Source organism: Thamnophis elegans, unplaced genomic scaffold (genome assembly GCF_009769535.1).
Source record: "Thamnophis elegans isolate rThaEle1 unplaced genomic scaffold, rThaEle1.pri scaffold_240_arrow_ctg1, whole genome shotgun sequence".
Classification (NCBI taxonomy): domain Eukaryota; kingdom Metazoa; phylum Chordata; class Lepidosauria; order Squamata; family Colubridae; genus Thamnophis; species Thamnophis elegans.
In genome coordinates this window covers 5,972-24,257 of record NW_022473709.1, presented here as the reverse complement: position 1 = coordinate 24,257, position 18,286 = coordinate 5,972, and the positions used below count along the sequence as shown (strand labels likewise).

Sequence of the window (18,286 nt, the reverse complement as noted above, 5' to 3'; positions counted from 1 at the left end):
TGATCAAATTTTAGCACCGGTTTTCTACCCAGTTGCTGGGTGGGCGTGGCCTGCATCACGGGGGGAGGGGCGTTTTTGCCCTCCCCACACTCCCGAGCAGTGGTGTGTCCCTCCCGGTTCGGATCGGTTTGACTGAACTGGTTTGGCGGCATGGGTCGGTGGAACCAGCAGTGACCCAGGCCTGCCACGCCCCCGAACTGGTTTTCCGGGCAGTGCCATAGGCGCCACCATCTTGTTTTCCGCTTCTGTGCATGCGCAGAACAATTTTTATTGCACTGCGCAGGAGCAAGCCGGCCAGAAGCCACCCCTACTCCGGAGGCTTCCCTTGAAGCTCCAGGAGGGCAAAAACAGCCTTCCCCGGGCTCCGGAAGCTTCCGGAACTTTCAGGAGGCTTGTTTTTCACCCTCCCAGAGCCTCCGCGCGGGCCCTGCATTTACCATGCATGATGAACGGGCTACGTGGAGACTCCTTGACTTATAACCATTCATTTAACGACTATTCAAAGTTACAATAGCACTGCAAAAAAACGACTTACGGCCATTTTTCACAGTTACGACCTTTGCAGCATTCCCCACAGTTGTGCAATCAAAATTCAGGCGCTTGGCCACTGACTTGTATTTGTGACCATCACAGCACCCCCAGGGATCATGTGATCCCTTTTTGCGATTTTCTGACAAGCAAAGTAAGGGGGGGGAGCCAGATTCACTTAACGGCCATGTTGTTAAGTGAACCGGGGGGGTCCACCGATTCTCCAAAGCCCCTGAAGGCAGAACAAGAAGCAACGGATGGAAACTCGCCAAGGAGAAAGCAACTTAGAATTACAGAGAAATTTCCTAACAGTGAGGACTATTAGCCAGTGGAACAGCTTGCCACAAGAAGTTGTGGATACGTTCATCACTGGAGTTTTTAAATAAAAGATTGGACATCCCCTTGTCTGCAATGGTATAGGGTCTCCTGCCTGAGCATGGTGTTAGACTAGAAGACCTCCGAGGGCCCTTCCAACTGACTCATATTTATGACGATTGCAGTGTCCCGGAGTTATCCCCTTTTTGAGACCTCCTGACAAGCAAAAGTCAATGCGGGAAGCCAGATTCACTTAGCGACCGGGTTACTAACTTAACAACTGCAGTGATTCACTTAACAACTGTGGCCAGAAAAGTGATAAAATGGGACAAAAAGTACTTTAGAACATCCTTGCTTAGCAACGGAAATTTTGCACTTCATCGAAGTCATAATCCGAGGACTACTGCCCCCTCTCTGTACAATCGGTCATTTTTAGCGGTCAAAACCCACCCCCCGGCGGCCACTCCTCGAAATACGGCGTCACACCTGTCACGATGAGGTTGCTTCGGTTACTCTCCAGCATGGTCCCTTCCGAGTTGAAGGGATTCACCCAGCAGTAATAAGTCCCGCTGTCGTTCTTCTCCACCTGCCGGATTTCCATCTCGTAGGTGCGGTTGTCTCTCTTGGAAAAGCCGTACTTCCGGCTGCTGCCGTCCAATTTGACCGGCTGATGGTCGTGGCCCTGCTTGTACCAGTCCAGATGTTTCCCCAAATCAGGCTTGGAGATGGAACAAGTAAATTTTGCTGTCTCTCCTTCTGTTAGATTTAACTGGAGCGGGTGAAAATGTACTGGGAGAAGGAAAGAAACGAGAAGAAGGAAAAACATCACTTGCACCCACTGAATTAGCATACCTGTTCTGACCCCCCTCTTCATACACCAAAGCACTCCGAGACAAAGATACTTCAAAGATTTATTAACACACAGAGTAGATCTTGGCAGCAATCCAGCACAGACCAGACCTTGGCCGCAATCCAGCACAGACTGACCTTGGCAGCAATCCAGCCTGCCAAGAGAGCCACGATAGCTTCTTCAACGCTAGTAAATACGTTGACTCCTGCGACGAGTGTGTGGAAAGCCATTCCTTTTATAGTCTTGAGAGGAGCCTAATTACCACCAGCTGAGTTCAATTATCTCCTGCAACTGCATAACCGTTCTTCACACCTATTAGCCCTCCGTTGCCGGGCATCCAGGACAAACTCCCTTGTCTCCTCCCCACTGCTCCAATGCATGACGTCAGGATCACACTCCCTTGTCTCCTCCGCACTGCTCCGAGGCTTGACTTCGGGAGCACGCTCCCTTTGGCTCTCAGGAGCCTCCTGGTGGCCAACCAGCCTCCCTGCGCCCTGCTCGGAGTCGGAACCCTGTCCAGGGTCCTCCACATCTTCCAGAGCCGACTCATAGGGCCCCTCGCTGTCGGAGTCTGGTGGCAGCTCCGACGGCTCCTGCTGGGCCACAACACCCATCCATGGAAGTTTTAAGGTTTCGTGCAGGAGGTTAGTGAACTTACAATGGCATTAAACTCGCAAGATCCGAACAAGACTGTATTGTTTCTCTGTGCCACAGAATACCATGTTTCCCACCAAAAAATAAGACCTAACCAGAAAATAACCCCTGGCCTAGCATAATTTTTCAGGTTGCTCGTAATAAAAGCCCTACCCCCCCAAAATAATACATGCACATGGCGAGAAAAACGAATCTGGCGAGTTTACCAGACGGATGGCCTAGGCCAGGGGTCAGCAAACTGTGGCTCTGGAGCCGCATGTGGCTTTTTCCTCCGTCTGCTGCGGCTCCGTCACCGGTCGGCGCCACAATTTTGAGAGGAGCTTCCGGTGATGGAGGGGGGAGAGAAGCACAGTGCGCCAGGAGAAGACTCTATGGCAAGGGGAGGGTTTTCCAGTTGTCTCCACAATTGATAGGGCTTTCGGTTATGACAGGTAGAGGAAAAAATATGCCGCGCTAGGGGGAGACTCTATGGTGGGGGAACCGAACTTCCAGTCAGCTCCAGAATTGAATGGGGGGGCTTCCAGGTAGGACCTTTGTGGCTCCCGGTGTTTTCTTTTCTGTGGGAAACGGGTCCAAATGGCTCTGAATGTTTAAGTTTGCCGACCCCTGGACTAGAGAACAAAGCCGTTACAGAATCTAGTAAAAGTCCTGCTAGAAATACTTCGAAACCTCCTCCCAGACCGGGGGGGGGGGGGAGGGTGGGCAACAGAAACAGAGACTGTGAAGTGGGTGGGTGTGGGGTCTTTAACGATGTTTTGAGCTCTAAGCGCATAGCGCTTATAAGCAGCATCATGAATAAAGGGAAGCGAGCTTCCTATAATCTTCTCCACTGTCCTCACCATTCTCTGTAGGGACTTTCTATCTGAGCACTGCAGTCACCAATCCAAATAGGGATGCAGTTTGTTAAAACGCTCTCCGTCGCACCTCTGTAAAAAAAAGTGGCCAGGAAAGAAGGAGAAAGATGTGCTCTCCTCATCTGACGCAGGAAAGGGAGAGGCTGGTTTGCATGCTTCACTAAGCATGAGGTGTGGAGAGACCAATTAAAATGGTTAGTTATCTGCGCCTCCAAATAATTTAACAATGCATCTTTTGGCACAAAAATTAATATAAGGCCCAGTCTTATTTTAGGCTAGGTTATGGCAAACAACTAAAAGGGACAGGGTGGCTCAGTGGTTAAGACGCTGAGCTTGTCAATCAGAACGGTCTGCAGTTTGGTGGTTCGAATCCCTAGCGCTGCGTAACGGAGTGAGCTCCCGTGACTTGTCCCAGCTTCTGCCAACCTAGCAGTTCGAAAGCACGTAAAAAATGCAAGTAGAAAAATAGGGACCACCTTTGGTGGGAAGGGAACAGCGTTCCGTGCGCCTTCGGCATTGAGTCATGCCGGCCACATGACCACGGAAACGTCTTCGGACAGCGCTGGCTCTTCGGCTTTGAAACGGAGATGAGCACCGCCCCCTAGAGTCGGGAACGACTAGCATGCATGTGCGAGGGGAACTTTTACCTTTACCTTTTTATGGCAAACAACTACAGAACTTGGGGGGGTCCTTGGTGGTCTCTGAGCCTTTTTGTTTTCTTACAGATGTTTCACAACCCAGCTAGGTAATATCATCGGTGCTGGAAGGGTTTCTAGCACTGAAGATGCTACCTAATTTGGTAAAGAAATGCAAGAAAAATATCAAACTTGGAGAGAATTAAAGACCTCATAGATGTCCTCCTCCTCCTCTCCACAAACCCCACTCCCTTCTAGCACTGATGATGGTACCTAGTTGGGTCATGAAACGTCTGCAAGAAATGCACCAAGCTCAGAGAGCACCAAGGACCCCACAGTCCTCCTCCTCCTCCTCCTCTCCACAAACCCCACTCTCTTCTAGCACTGATGATGTTACCTAGTTGGGTCATGAAACGTCTGCAAGAAAACCACCAAGCTCAGAGAACACCAAGGACCCCACCGTCCTCCTCCTCCTCCTCTCCACAAACCCCACTCTCTTCTAGCACTGATGATGTTACCTAGTTGGGTCATGAAACGTCTGCAAGAAAACCACCAAGCTCAGAGAGCACCAAGGACCCCACCGTCCTCCTCCTCCTCCTCTCCACAAACCCCACTCCCTTCTAGCACTGATGATGTTACCTAGTTGGGTCATGAAACGTCTGCAAGAAAACCACCAAGCTCAGAGAACACCAAGGACCCCATCGTCCTCCTCCTCCTCCTCTCCACAAACCCCACTCTCTTCTAGCACTGATGATGTTACCTAGTTGGGTCATGAAACGTCTGCAAGAAAACCACCAAGCTCAGAGAACACCAAGGACCCCACAGTCCTCCTCCTCCTCCTCTCCACAAACCCCACTCCCTTCTAGCACTGATGATGTTACCTAGTTGGGTCATGAAACGTCTGCAAGAAAACCACCAAGCTCAGAGAGCACCAAGGACCCCACAGTCCTCCTCCTCCTCCTCTCCACAAACCCCACTCCATTCTAGCACTGATGATGGTACCTAGTTGGGTCATGAAACATCTGCAAGAAAACTACCAAGCTCAGAGAGCACCAAGGACCCCCCATTTCAACCCTGAGCTCCAAATATTCTCTTCTATCAAAACGACACAACCTGTATAAGATTTAATATGTTTTTCACCAATATTGTTCTCTACTAATTAACGCTGGATTGAAGCCCATCTTTCTGGGGTTCGGCCTTCGACTTCCCTTCCCAACCCTTTCTAAAATCCAAAATCACTTCCAATCAATCTTGCGACTGGTTTTTTTTTTTCCCCTGCATCCAACCAACATCATAACAGAAAAACAGAATGGCAGAGTCGGAAGGGGCCCTTCTCTGGTTTCCTCCCCCCCTGCGCCCCTAAAAATCGCTTTATTTTTGAACTTAATTCTTCAAAGAAAAAGAAAAACACCCTGAATTTCAGAACAGGTTTCATACCCTTCCATCAGCATAGCCAACTGCTCTATAAGACAAGCAGTAAAAAGATAGGGGTTTGAATATTCATCAGAATAGAGTTGGAAGGGACCTTGGAGGTCTTCTAGTCCAACCCCCTGCCCAGGCAGGAAACCCTACACCATTTCAGACAAATGGTTGTCCGATCTTCCCCGCAAGCTACAACACCAGGGTTTTGAAGTTTTCTTCTTCAATTGAGACCGTTCCTTGCCGGGAACACGCTGGGTACGTACCGAAGGGTTTGACCAGCAGGGCCGATGGATAGAAGAGAAGCCCCATCAGCGCAGAAAACAGCACATTCTCCATAGTCACCCCAAAAGTTGGCCACTTTTAGAAGGATTTTTGGGGGCTTCTCCATCCACCGAAGGCAGAGTTTCGGACGGACGGAGAGAAGAGCATCTGTAGACTGCGGAGGGACCCGCCACATCAGGAGAGGACGAAGGGGTGCTGCCTTCTTGCCCCTCAGCTGCACCCCAAGAAATGGACCGAGCTGGGTGGGGAGGATGAACCTCTTAACCCCCCCCCCTGCCTTCCTCTCTCGCCTTCCACGCCTTGAACCGAATCTCTGCGAGGCTGTGAGGGCAAAGGAAGTGACACGAGGGTAGATGAAGAGAGCAGCGTCTCAGCCTCCCACTTCTGCCCACAGGTTGCTTGCAAACTGCAGTGATGGCAGGTTTCGGAGACACAGGAAGCCGCGTCTCGCAAGTCGTGCCAGGCTGGGCCTCGAAGGCACAAGAGGGGGCATGGGGCCGTTTTGGTTCTTTTGGGCCTTGCCCAAGGAAGAAGGAGGGAGGGAAGGAAGGAAGGAAGGAAGGAGGGAAGGAAGGGGTGGAGGGAGGATCAGGGAGGGAGGTAAGGAGGAAGGAAGGAATGAAGGAATGGAGGAAGAAAGAAAGAAAATTTCAGACAAATTTAACTGTTGTTAATTTTAATGCTTTTATATTATGCTTTTGTGGCATTTTAAGCTGCCCAGAGTCCCTTTGGATAAGTGAGATGGTGGTGTTGAAATGAATGAATGAAAGAGAGAGAGAGAGAGAGAGAGAGAGAGAGAGAAAGAGAGAGGGAGGAGAGGAAGAAAGGGAGGGAGGGAAGAAGGAAGGAATTTAACTGTTTTGTTAATTTTAATGCTTTTATGTTGGTGCTTTTGTGGCATTCTAAGCTGCCCAGAATCCCTTTGGAGAAGTGAGATGGATGTTGGAAAGAAAAAGAAAGAAAGAAAGAAAGAGAGAGAGAGAGAGAGAGAGAGAGAGAGAAATAAAGAAAGAAAGAGAGGGAGACAGGGAGGCAGGGAGGCAGGGAGGGAGGGAGGGAGGGAGGGAGGGAGGGAGGGAGGAAGGAAGGAAGGAATTTAAGTGTTTTGTTAATTTTAATGCTTTTATGTTTATGCTTTTGTGGCATTCTAAGCTGCCCAGAATCCTTTTGGAGAAGTGAGATGGATGTTGGAAAGAAAGAAAGAAAGAAAGAAAGAAAGAAAGAAAGAAAGGAGGGAGGGAGGGAGGGAGGGAGGGAGGGAGGGAGGGAGGGAGGAAGGAAGGAAGGAAGGAAGGAAGGAAAAGTTTCCAAGAATTTCCATAGCATCTTTCCAGCTCCCAAACACAAATTAATGCAGTCGACTACAGCAACAGAGGAGCAGCACGAAGATCACACAAACTGTTAGCACAGTTGATCCACGAATTACAACAGTTCACTTAGTGACGGCTTCAAGTTACAACAGTACTGAAAAAAGTGACTTAGGGCCGTTTTTACCACTTACGAGTGTTGTGTCATCCCCGTGGTCACGTGATTGTGGACATAAATGCGAGTTGGTTGCCAAGTGCCCAGAATGTCATGACCGCAGGCTACAAAAGTCGTACGTCTGAAAAACCATCATAAGTCGCTTTTTTCCCAGTGATGTTGTAACTTCGAGCGGTCAGTAAATGAACTTTTCTAAGTCGCGGACTACCTGTTCCCCTCTAAGTCTTTTCTCTACTTTGTTAACCGTATTGTGTGTACGCAACCAGTGGGAATTCTTTGAAAACACGGCAAACATGCAGAGATTTCAGAAAGTTTAAAATCTGCAGAGTGGGTGCTGCCTGCTGATCTGATTTGTTGATTTCTAGAATTTCCTCTTTTATCAGAATCAAACCGAGGCAGGAACTAGCAATGTTTTTTTTTTCCATTTGAAGTTTTAGAAGAACCGAAAACCAATAGTAACGGTTTATTTTTTTGATTTCGTATCTGATTGTACCTATCAAAGTTACCAAAATGTTGAGTAAGACGGTCTTGGCATCATCGTGACCTTTGAGCAAAAGGTGAGCAACATTTGCCATGCTGAATTTTTAATTGAGGTGTGTGTGTTTTTTCCCTCTGGTTTTGAACAGAGGGATTTTTATATAAAACGTCCAACGATGCTTATGGCACAAGAAGAATTTCTTAAGAAATGGGGAAGTAGGTACAGTCAGAAGCCTGCTACTCCCAATGCTGATTTGGGAGATCTGTTCTATTTCTATTCTATTCTATTCTTCATTGCAATATCTATTATATTCTATTCTATTTTCCAATATCTATTCTATTCCATTCTATTTTCCAATATCTGTTCTGGTCTATTTTCTATTCTATTCTATTCATTTCTATTCTATATCCCAAAATCTATTCCATTCTATTTTCCAATATCTGTTCTGTTTTCTATTCTATTCTATTCATTTCTATTCTATATTCCAATACCTGTTCTGTGCTGTCCTATATTCTATTCTTTTATTCTGTTCTATTTTCCAATATCTGTTCTGTTGTATTTTCTTTTCTATCTACTCATTTCTATTCTATATTCCAATATCTATTCTATTCTATTTTCCAATATCTGTTCTGTTCTGTTTTCTATTCTATTCTACTCATTTCCATTCTATATTCCAATATCTATTCTATTCTATTTTCCAATATCTGTTCTGTGCTGTCCTGTTCTACATTCTATTCTTTTATTCTATTCTATTTTCCTATAGCTGTTCTGTTCTGTTCTATTTTCTATTCTATTCATTACTATTCTATATTCCAATATCTATTTTATTCTACTCTATTTTCCAATATCTGTTCTGTTTTCTATACTATTCTATTCATTTCTATTCTATTCCAATATCTATTCTGTTCTATTCTATTTTCCAATATCTGTTCTGGTCTGTTTTCTATTCTATTCTATTCATTACTATTCTATATTCCAATATCTATTCTATTCTATTCTATCTGTTCTGTTCTGTTTTCTATTCTATTCTATTCATTACTATTCTATATTCCAATATCTATTCTATTCTATTCTATCTGTTCTGTTTTCTATTCTATTCATTACTATTCTATATTCCAATATCTGTTCTGTGCTGTCCTGTTCTATATTCTATTATTTTATTCTATTCTATTTTCCAATAGTTGTTCTGTTCTGTTCTATTTTCTATTCTATTCTATTCTATATTCCAATATCTGTTCTGTTCTACTTTCTATTCTATTCTATTCATTTCTATTCTATTCCAATATCTATTCTGTTCTATTCTATATTCCAATATCTGTTCTGTTCTGTTTTCTATTCTATTCATTACTATTCTATATTCCAATATCTATTCTATTTTCCAATAGCTGTTCTGTTCTGTTTTCTATTCTATTCATTACTATTCTATATTCCAATATCTATTCTATTCTATCTGTTCTGTTCTGTTTTCTATTCTATTTTATTCATTACTATTCTATATTCCAATATCTGTTCTGTGCTGTCCTGTTCTATATTCTATTATTTTATTCTATTCTATTTTCCAATAGTTGTTCTGTTCTGTTCTATTTTCTATTCTATTCTATTCTATAGTCCAATATCTGTTCTGTTCTACTTTCTATTCTATTCTATTCATTTCTATTCTATTCTATTCCTTTGCTTTATTCCTATTCCATTCCATTCTATATTCCAATTATATTCTATATTCTACTGCCCTGACACTTCATTCCTATCTCTTCACTTTCCTATCCTTAGCTATCTCTGGCAGTTGAGTATTACAGAGACCTGGAGAGCTAGAGCGGCACCGTTGCCCTCCCTGGCCGACGTGGCTTGGCGCGTGGCAAAGCTCTACTCCCGGAAGTGACGTATAGGAAAAGGGTCCCTGGGTGGAGCGGAAGGGCAGGAAGCGGAAGTTGGGAGCGCCGTCGCCTTAGCAACGCCCTAGCGACGCCGTCCCTCGTGAAGCGGCCGCTGCTATGGCAGAAACGGCGCTGCCTGTGACCCCGACCCCGACCCCGACCCTCACCCCGACGCCCTTGGCCCGGCAGAACAGCGCCCCCAGCCCCGCCCGGGCCTACCACCTACGCCCGGCCTTCCACCACAGGTCAGCCCGGCTCTCTCACCGTCCCTTTTTCGCGCCTTCCCTGTCTTTCGGTGGCACAACAGCCCTGCGAGGTAGGCCGCCGCGGGGCATTGTGGGAGGCCAGAGAGAGAGAGGCTCGCCCTAGAAATGGGGGGAGGGGGCTTTGCATGCATTGCTTCTAAAACTCTTGATTTTAATGTCTTTTCTTTTATTACAATTATTTTATTACAGTTCAGCCCCCTAGAATGGTGGATAAAATAAAAATAAAGTCAATTAATAAATAAAATTATGCATGAACCCGCAGATATGACACGGAGAAACAGCAAGGTCTAGTTCGGATGTATAGGTGCACATGACAAATTGAAATTGAAATTGAAATTTAATAAATTTGTATGCTGCCCAATCCCGTGGGACTCTGGGCAGCTTGCAGAGGTAAAATAAAAAGTTAAAATTAAGAACAAATCTTGCATAGCTGTTCCAGAATCTGGAGGCGGATTTGGCAATCCATGCAGAAAGACTGGGTCAGACGGAGACTCCAGATGAGCAATACAATTCGGCCAGCCAGAGGCTGACAAGATTAGCTCGGACATACACTTGGCATTTGCACTTCCCCTTCTGGAGAATGGAGCCAACCATAACCCATAGGAATCTGACAACAGCCATTAGAATAATTAATTAATTAATTAACAATAAATAATTAATTATTATTATTATTATTATTATTATTATTATTATTATTATCAGTAGCACAAATGATCCATTGGAATTTGTGCAAAAATTATAATATTAAAACAGCAACAAACTGGTGGGAACATCAGCCTGAAAAAGTCACCGAAAATCAGAGGGTCAAGACCTTGTGGGATTTCCGTATACAAACCGACAAAATACTGGCGCATAATACACCAGACATCACAACTGGTTGAGAAAAATAAGGTCACAATCATAGACATCGCAATACCAGGTGATAGCAGGGTCGCCGAGAAGGAACATGAAAAAATCGCAAGATACCAGGACTTAAAAATCGAAATTCAACGACTATGGCACAAACCAGCAGTGGTAATTCCAGTGGTAATTGGCACACTGGGTGCTATTCCAAAAGCACTGGAATTACATTTAAAACAGTTAAAAATTGACAAAATCACCATCAGTCAAATGCAAAAAGCCGCACTGCTTGGATCTGCACGCATATTACGAAAATACGTTACGACGTCCTAGGCCCCTGGGTGGGGCCCGACTAGTAACCAAAGCCAAATCCGGCGAAACAACTGGCCGCTGTGATACAATTGTATAATAAATAAATAAATAATAATAAATAATAAATAAATAAATAATAAATAAATAAATGACATGTCCTTGCACAGCAACAGGAATCTCAAATGCAAAACCTAAAGAAGGTATAAAAACCCACCCACTCTCAACTCCCATTTTGTCATCTGTCCCAGAACTGCACGCTGTGGTTCTGTTCATCAGTTGTTTTAGTAAATTAAAGGGAATTAGTAGTCTGATTGATATTGTTATGCAACTAATTAAGAAATAAAGGTAGTATAGTACATTGTTAATTGTAGAAAAAAATTGAAAGAAAGGCTCTCTCTGTTAAAACTTAATTAGAGGATATATATTGTTTATAATAGCAATAGCAATAGCAGTTAGACTTATATACCGCTTCATAGGGCTTTCAGCCCTTTCTAAGCGGTTTACAGAGTCAGCATATCGCCCCCACAGTCTGGGTCCTCATTTCACCCACCACGGAAGGATGGAAGGCTGAGTCAACCTTCAGCTGGTGAGATTAGAACCGCTGAACTGCAGATAACAGTCAGCTGAAGTGGCCTGCAGTACTGCACCCTAACCACTGCGCCACCTCGGCTAATAAACTAGACCAATAGAGAAACATGAAACGATAATTTGGTGCAATTTTTGAAGAAGCAATTGAAGATATCGTTTATGTGCTAAGAAAAAAAATGAGTATTAAAAAAAATGGGAAATAATGGAAGAAAATAATTTGGCTGAAAGTGAAAAATCAAGCTATGATGTAAAATGGATTGTATAAATGAGAGAACGTGAAAAGGAAGATCCGGTCAACCCTTTGCTTCTATCATACGTGTAAAGTTATGTTAAAAATAAAAAAACTTTGAAAACAAACAAAAATAAAATAAAAACAAACTTTCTTTTTTAAGCAGCCCTCATTTTATTCCTGGCTTGGAACTGGGCCTGGATTTTCTTCCAACAGTGGACGTCCATTCTTGATTAGGAGCAGGTGGAGTAACAGCCTCTCCATAAGGCTTCCTGATCTGGCCCCTGTGTCATAGATTCGCAATCACAGGGCTTAGCATAACGAACATTGGGACCCATTATTCGCCTGGGAATGAAATTTTGGAAAGTTTTCGCCGCTGTAGCATCGCTGTGCTGCTGATGTTCAGCATTGCGACCTGTGCTTCTGTGGTCATATGATCTTCATTATGAGCTGCAATGGCACAGTGGTTAGAGTACAGTACTGCAGGCTACTTCTGCTGACTTCCAGCTGCCTGCAATTTGGCAGTCCAAATCTCACCAGGTTCAAAGTTGACTCAGCCTTCCGAGGTGGGTCAAACGAGAGCCCAGATTGTTGGGGGCAAAGGACTGACTCTGTAAACTGCTTAGAGAGGGCTGGGATCCCTTCCAGCTCTATTCTGATCGATTTACCTCTACCAGAGTCAAGAATGTTATTTCCATCTCTCTCTCTGACCTGGGTACTTGAGAGACCGCCTGCTGCCAATCACCTCCACTAGACCGATTAGATCCCACAGATTAGGCCTCCGAATTCCATCCGCCGGCCAGTGCCGACTGGCGACTACCCGGAGGAGAGCCTTCTCTGTGGCTGCTCCGACCCTCTGGAACGAACTCCCCGTGGAGATTCGAACCCTCACCACCCTCCAGGCCTTCCACAAAGCCCTTAAAACTTGGCTGTTCCGACAGGCCTGGGGCTAAAGAGCTGTTGCCCCCGCCTCGAATGGTATGACTGCTGTGTGTTTTTTAAATTATGTATTGTTACGTTTCGTCTTTTTATTTTCTGTCTGTACCCCCCTTCCCTGATTTGAATTGTGAGCCACCCTGAGTCCCCTTCGGGGGGAAAGGGCGGCATATAAATATAATAAAATCAATCAATCTCTCTCTCTCTTTTCTCTTAGATTTCGTTCTTCCATGGTGAAAGATTGCATCCGGGAAGTGCTGAAGGAGGAGCTGGCCAATGTACAGTACAACCCAGAGGAGGTTGGAGCCCAAACGAAACTCTTATCGGAGCTGATCCGGGACAGGCTGAAAGGTGTTTCAATCTGCCTGCCTTGGCCCTCCCTAAGGACCCTGGGTTTTCTCTCCCAACTGACCGAGCGTTGAAAGTGATGACTTGGGTGATTTTGATCCCAATGACATTTCCTTTCCTTTCCTTTTCTTTTTCAGACAAAGGATTTCACCGCTATAAAATAGTGGTGCAAGTAGTGATCGGAGAACAGAGAGGCGAGGGAGTGAAGTGAGTTTTTCTTCGGTTAAACAATTCCTCCCCCCCACCCCCCATTTTAAGTTTTATTTTATTTTTTAACATGCATACAATCCAAAGTATACCATTACATCTTAACAAACTTTTTTTTTAAAAAGTATTCAATATTATATCAATTCCTCTTACCTTCAAGCCACATCAACTTTCATTTGCTCTTCTGCTTTCCATACACCATATTATAGTCTGTTTCAACTTCAAATTTTCTCCTCTCCCTCCCTTCCTCTTCCCTACCTCCTTTCTTCCCTCTTCCATCTCTCTCTTCTCTACCTCCCCTTGCTCTCTCCCTCTCCTCTCCCCGCTTTCTACGCTTTCCCTCTCTCCTCTTTTCCTCCCTTCTGCTTCCCTTTCTCCTGTCTCTCCTCTCTCTCTTTCCCTCTCTTTTCCTCCCTTCCGCTCTCTTAATTTGCACGGAGTATTTCAGCGTCTGAGCAAGCTCCATTTAATGTTAGTGGCATTAATAATTACATTCCAGAAAATATTTTCCATATTGCTAATTTTACATATCTTTTTTTTTTTTGAAAGTATATACTTATATATAGGTTCCATTTATTCCCCCCCCCAAAAAAAACCCCTATTTTTTGGCCAAAGTTTGAGCCAGGTTTAGGTTCCCAGCTATCCACATAATACTATTACACAGTTACACATCGTTAAGCGCCCATATTTTTTAAGCCTCGTGTTATAACTTTACATATGTATTGTTAGGTGTATATACAAGTTCCCCCTCCATTTTTTCCCCCTTCCCCCGGTTTCTTTTCCAATTAATACTTTTCTTACTTGTAATCCAATATAGTCATTTCACATTCCACTATTCTACATAGAAAGTTTTTATTTTCCATTTTCATAGCCTATAATCACATGTATACTATTACATAGTCAATATCATGTTGTATTATTAAGTAATTACATCAATTCATCTTACCATCAACTACCAAAGAAAAGAAAGAAAAACCCAGTTATTGGCTCTTCTGCTCTCCATACACCATATTTATACCTTATCTGACACTTTCTTCCCCCTCTCTCCTCCCCCTTTCTACATCCTTTCCTCCCTCCATCATTTTCTACTCTACTTCCCCTTCCTTTCTTCTCTCTCCCCTTACCACTCCTCCTTATACACCTCATCTTCCCCCCTCACCCTCTCTCCTGTCCCTCTCTTCCTATCTTTCTTCTCTCCTCTGCTTCCAACTCTTCTACATCCTTTCTTCCCTCCATCATTTTCTACTCTACTTCCCCTTCCTTTCTCCTTCTCCTCTCTCCTCTTTCCACTCCTTATACACCTCATCTTCCCCCCTCACCCTCTCTCCTGTCCCTCTCTTCCTATCTTTCTTCTCTCCTCTGCTTCCCACTCTTCTACATCCTGTCTTCCCTCCATCATTTTGTACTCTACTTCCCCTTCCTTTCTCCTTCTCCTCTCTCCCCTTACCACTCCTCCTTATACTCCTCATCTTCCCCCCTCACCCTCTCTCCTGTCCCTTTCTTCCTATCTTTCTTCTCTCCTTTGCTTTCCACTCTTCCTCTCATTCACTTGGTGTATTTCAGCTTCTGAGCAAACTCCCTTTTGTGTTGATGGTATTTATAATTCCATTTCAATATACATAAAAAAGAAAAAATAGCAGTATACAAGTACAATCATAATACCTTAAAATCCAACACATTCCACTATTAATACATATCAACTGACCTACTAACCTCGCTCACCTTGGTTAATCTACATTTAATTCCCTTTTACTTAAAACACACACACACACATGCACACACCCATTTTGGATGCTTTTGTGCCCTATGGGTTGCATTGCAGGCAGTCCTTGGCTTACAACCTTTCGTTTAGTGACAGTTCGAAGTTACAGCGGCACTGAGAACAAGTGATTTATGACTGCTTTTTACCCGGATGACCCTTGCAGCCTCCCCCATAGTCACGTGATCAGAATTCAGAGGCTTGGCAACTGGCACGTACTTACGACGGTTGAAGTGTCCCTGAGTCACATGATCCCCTTTTGCGACCTTCTGTCCAGCAAAGTCAACGGGGGGAGCCAGATTCACTTAACTGTGTCACTAACTTCACAACTCTAGGATTCACTTAACAACGGTAGCAAGAAAGGTCTTAAAATTGGAGAAACTCCATGTGAAAAGCGGTCATCAGTCACTTTTTTCAGTGCTGTTATAACTTTTTTCAGTGCTGTTATAACCTCGTGACCTCAATACTGGACTACCGCAATGCGCTCTACATGGGGCAGCCCTTGAAGAGTATTCGGAGACTTCAACTCGTCCAGAACGCAGCCGCGCAAGCGATTGTGGGTGCACCTCTGTACACCCACGTTACACCTATCCTCCGCAAGCTGCACTGGCTACCGATCAGTCTCCGGATACGCTTCAGAGTGCTAGTCGTCACTTATAAAGCCCTTCATGGTATTGGACCTGGGTACTTGAGAGACCGCCTGCTGCCAATTACCTCCCAAAGACCCGTTAGATCACACAGGGTCGGCCTCCTCCGGGTTCCGTCCACCAGCCAATGCCATCTGGCTACCACCCGGGGGAGGGCCTTCTCTGTGGCAGCTCCGGCCCTCTGGAACGAACTCCCCGCGGAGATTCGGACCCTCACCTCTCTCCAGGCCTTCCGAAAAGCCGTTAAAACCTGGCTGTGCCGGCAGGCCTGGGGTTGATGAGTTCCCCTCCCCTCTCGACCTGTGTGGTTGTGTGATTCTTGGCTATTTTAACTACTTGTATTGTGTTCTATGTTCCCCCTTTGAGTTGTTCGCCGCCCTGAGTCCCTCCCGGAGAAGGGCGGCATACAAATAAAATAAATCTAAATCTAAATCTTTGAACAGTCACTAAATGAAACATTGTAAGCGAGGACTACCGGTACTTTGACTTTTTACTAGCTGATTTCCTACTTTTTTTTTTTCCTTTTGTCTTTAAAGCATGGCTGCTCGTTGTTTTTGGGATGCTGATACCGACAACTACGCTCAGGATGTTTTCATCAATGTAAGTTCTTTAGTTTTATTTATTTTTAAAACTAAGGCTCCACACCAGGTAGCTGTTAAAATGTGGGCTGCCAAGGAGACACTCGGGGGGGTGGGGGGTGGAGTGTGTCAGTCTGACTTGCGTGTATATCTCTGCATTGCCACCTATTGCTTTGGAACAATGGTGGGTCTCTTTGCTGGGCCTGTCAGCAGGTCTTTTTTTTAAATATCATTTTTATTCAGCCTTTTTAAACATTAAAATCACGATTACACTTTTACAATAGCAGTAGCAGTTAGACTTATATACCGCTTCCTAGGGCTTTCAGCCCTCTCTAAGCGGTTTACAGCGTCAGCATATTGCCCCCAACAACAATCCGGGTCCTCATTTTACCCACCTCGGAAGGATGGAAGGCTGAGTCAACCTTGAGCCGGTGAGATTAGAACAGCCAAACTGCAGATAGCAGTCAGATGAAGTGGCCTGCGGTACTGCACCCTAACCACTGGGCCACCTCAGCTTTCCGCTATCGGTATTCTTTTTTTTAATTTCTACTTTTCCATTCTAAAGCCTACTGTTTCGTACCGATACCTCCTTGTTTCATGATTATTATTTTTAGAATATATACAACGTGCAGTATATACAACATTTACATCTCTTGACTTCTGAATATATACCCTCTCCTGTTGTTATATTTTCTATACGCTCATTATGCATTAATTTCACATCTCTTCTCGAGCCAATTATACCACCTATTCCATATCAGCAGATCTTAAAAAGAAGCCAGATTTTTTTGAGCTTGGTGGTTTTCTAGCAGGGAGGTTTGCTCTTTGTTTATATACCCGTGGCTTGTCCCAACTCAGACAAATCAAGGAACTATCCAGAAGAAAACAGCACTCCCACCAACACTTGTATATAAATGGAGAGCAAACCCCACTCCCTTCCAGCACTGATGACGTTCCCTGGTTTGGTAATGAAATGTCTGCAAGTAAACAACCCAGCTCACAAAGTACCAAAGACCCCATAGTTGCCACCATCGTCATCCTCCTGCCCTTCCTCCTAAGCCCCCCTTCTAGCACTGATAATGTTACCTAGTTGGGTAATTAAATGTCTGCAAGAAAACAACAGAGCTGAGAGAGCACCAAAGAGCCCACAGTTCTCCTCCTCCTCCTCCTGGCAACTCCCCTTCCCTTCTAGCCCTGATGATGTTACCTAGTTGGGTCACGAGAACTACCAAGCTCAGAGCACTAAGGAGCCCACAGTTCTCCTCCACCCAACCCCTCTCCCTTCCAGCACTGATGATGTTCCCTAGTTGGGTCATGAAATGTCTGCAAGAAAGCAACATCTGAGAGAGCACCACAGAACCGACAGTTCTCCTCCTCCTCCCCTTCGCCCTCCTCCTGGCAACCCCCCTTCCCTTCTAGCCCTGATGATGTTCCCTAGTTGGGTCATGAAATGTCTGCAAGAAAGCATCCAAGCTCAGTGGAGCACCAAGGGCAACCCAATTCAACCCTGAGCTACCAATATTCTCTTCTAAGGGTACCTGCTTCTTTTCCTTATTAAGGGAGGGGGAAAAACCCACCTCGTGCTGCTGTTTGTGTGCAGCTGCAACTTCCCTCACAACCCTTCTCTTCATCTCCTCAGGAGACTCTCTTCTGTGTCGCTGTGGCCTTTGGCTGTTTTTTCTACTAACGTCCAAGAAGAACGGCGCTCGTTTTGAAGATCCCGAAGAAGCAGGATTGCCTGCTGCTTTTCCTTTCCTCTCTCTCTCTGCCTGTACCCTCATGTATATATATATGTGTGTGTTTGTGTCTGTATATATATATATATATAGTCCATTGTATGAAATATAGCTTCCAAATGACATTTTTAAAGGACTCCAGGCTCCTTCTTTTGCCGTTGGTATATAAAGAGAACTCTGGCCACAATCCCCTTGGAAAGGGAGAAGAGCCACTCTTCAATTTCCGGTGGGTTGTATAAATATTTCCCCCTGTTGGGGTTGTTCCCTGCGCTTAGTAACATCTGTACGTGGTCCCCCATGCGGCCATTTCAATACAGTTGTTAACAAAGGTTACCTTTGTCCTTGCAAATCCATTACACACACCTTAATCTATCCTTGTATTTTGAAATCTCCGTGAATTATAATATAATACCTTGCCTTATTAATCCCCATGTGTTTCTACATGAGTCCCGCCTTCTGACTCCTT

At 44.8% G+C, this 18,286-nt stretch overlaps 2 protein-coding genes across 2 annotated transcripts; one reads left to right on the top strand and one right to left on the bottom strand.

The window, feature by feature from the left end:
- Window positions 1–1,171: 1,171 nt before the first annotated feature.
- Window positions 1,172–5,907, bottom strand: LOC116523389 (programmed cell death protein 1-like). Its single transcript, XM_032238492.1, has 2 exons — window positions 5,522–5,907; window positions 1,172–1,632 (listed from the first exon to the last, which is right to left on the bottom strand). The coding sequence occupies exons 1-2, from the start codon at window positions 5,592–5,594 to the stop codon at window positions 1,283–1,285; spliced, it is 423 nt and encodes a 140-aa protein (XP_032094383.1). The 5' UTR covers window positions 5,595–5,907; the 3' UTR covers window positions 1,172–1,282.
- A 3,310-nt stretch (window positions 5,908–9,217) lies between these two features.
- LOC116523388 (tctex1 domain-containing protein 2-like) lies at window positions 9,218–17,909 on the top strand. The gene is made up of 5 exons (XM_032238491.1): window positions 9,218–9,619; window positions 12,763–12,896; window positions 13,031–13,100; window positions 16,043–16,106; window positions 17,724–17,909. Exons 1-5 carry the CDS (start codon window positions 9,492–9,494, stop codon window positions 17,769–17,771), a joined length of 444 nt encoding a protein of 147 aa, XP_032094382.1. The 5' UTR covers window positions 9,218–9,491; the 3' UTR covers window positions 17,772–17,909.
- Window positions 17,910–18,286: the final 377 nt, after the last annotated feature.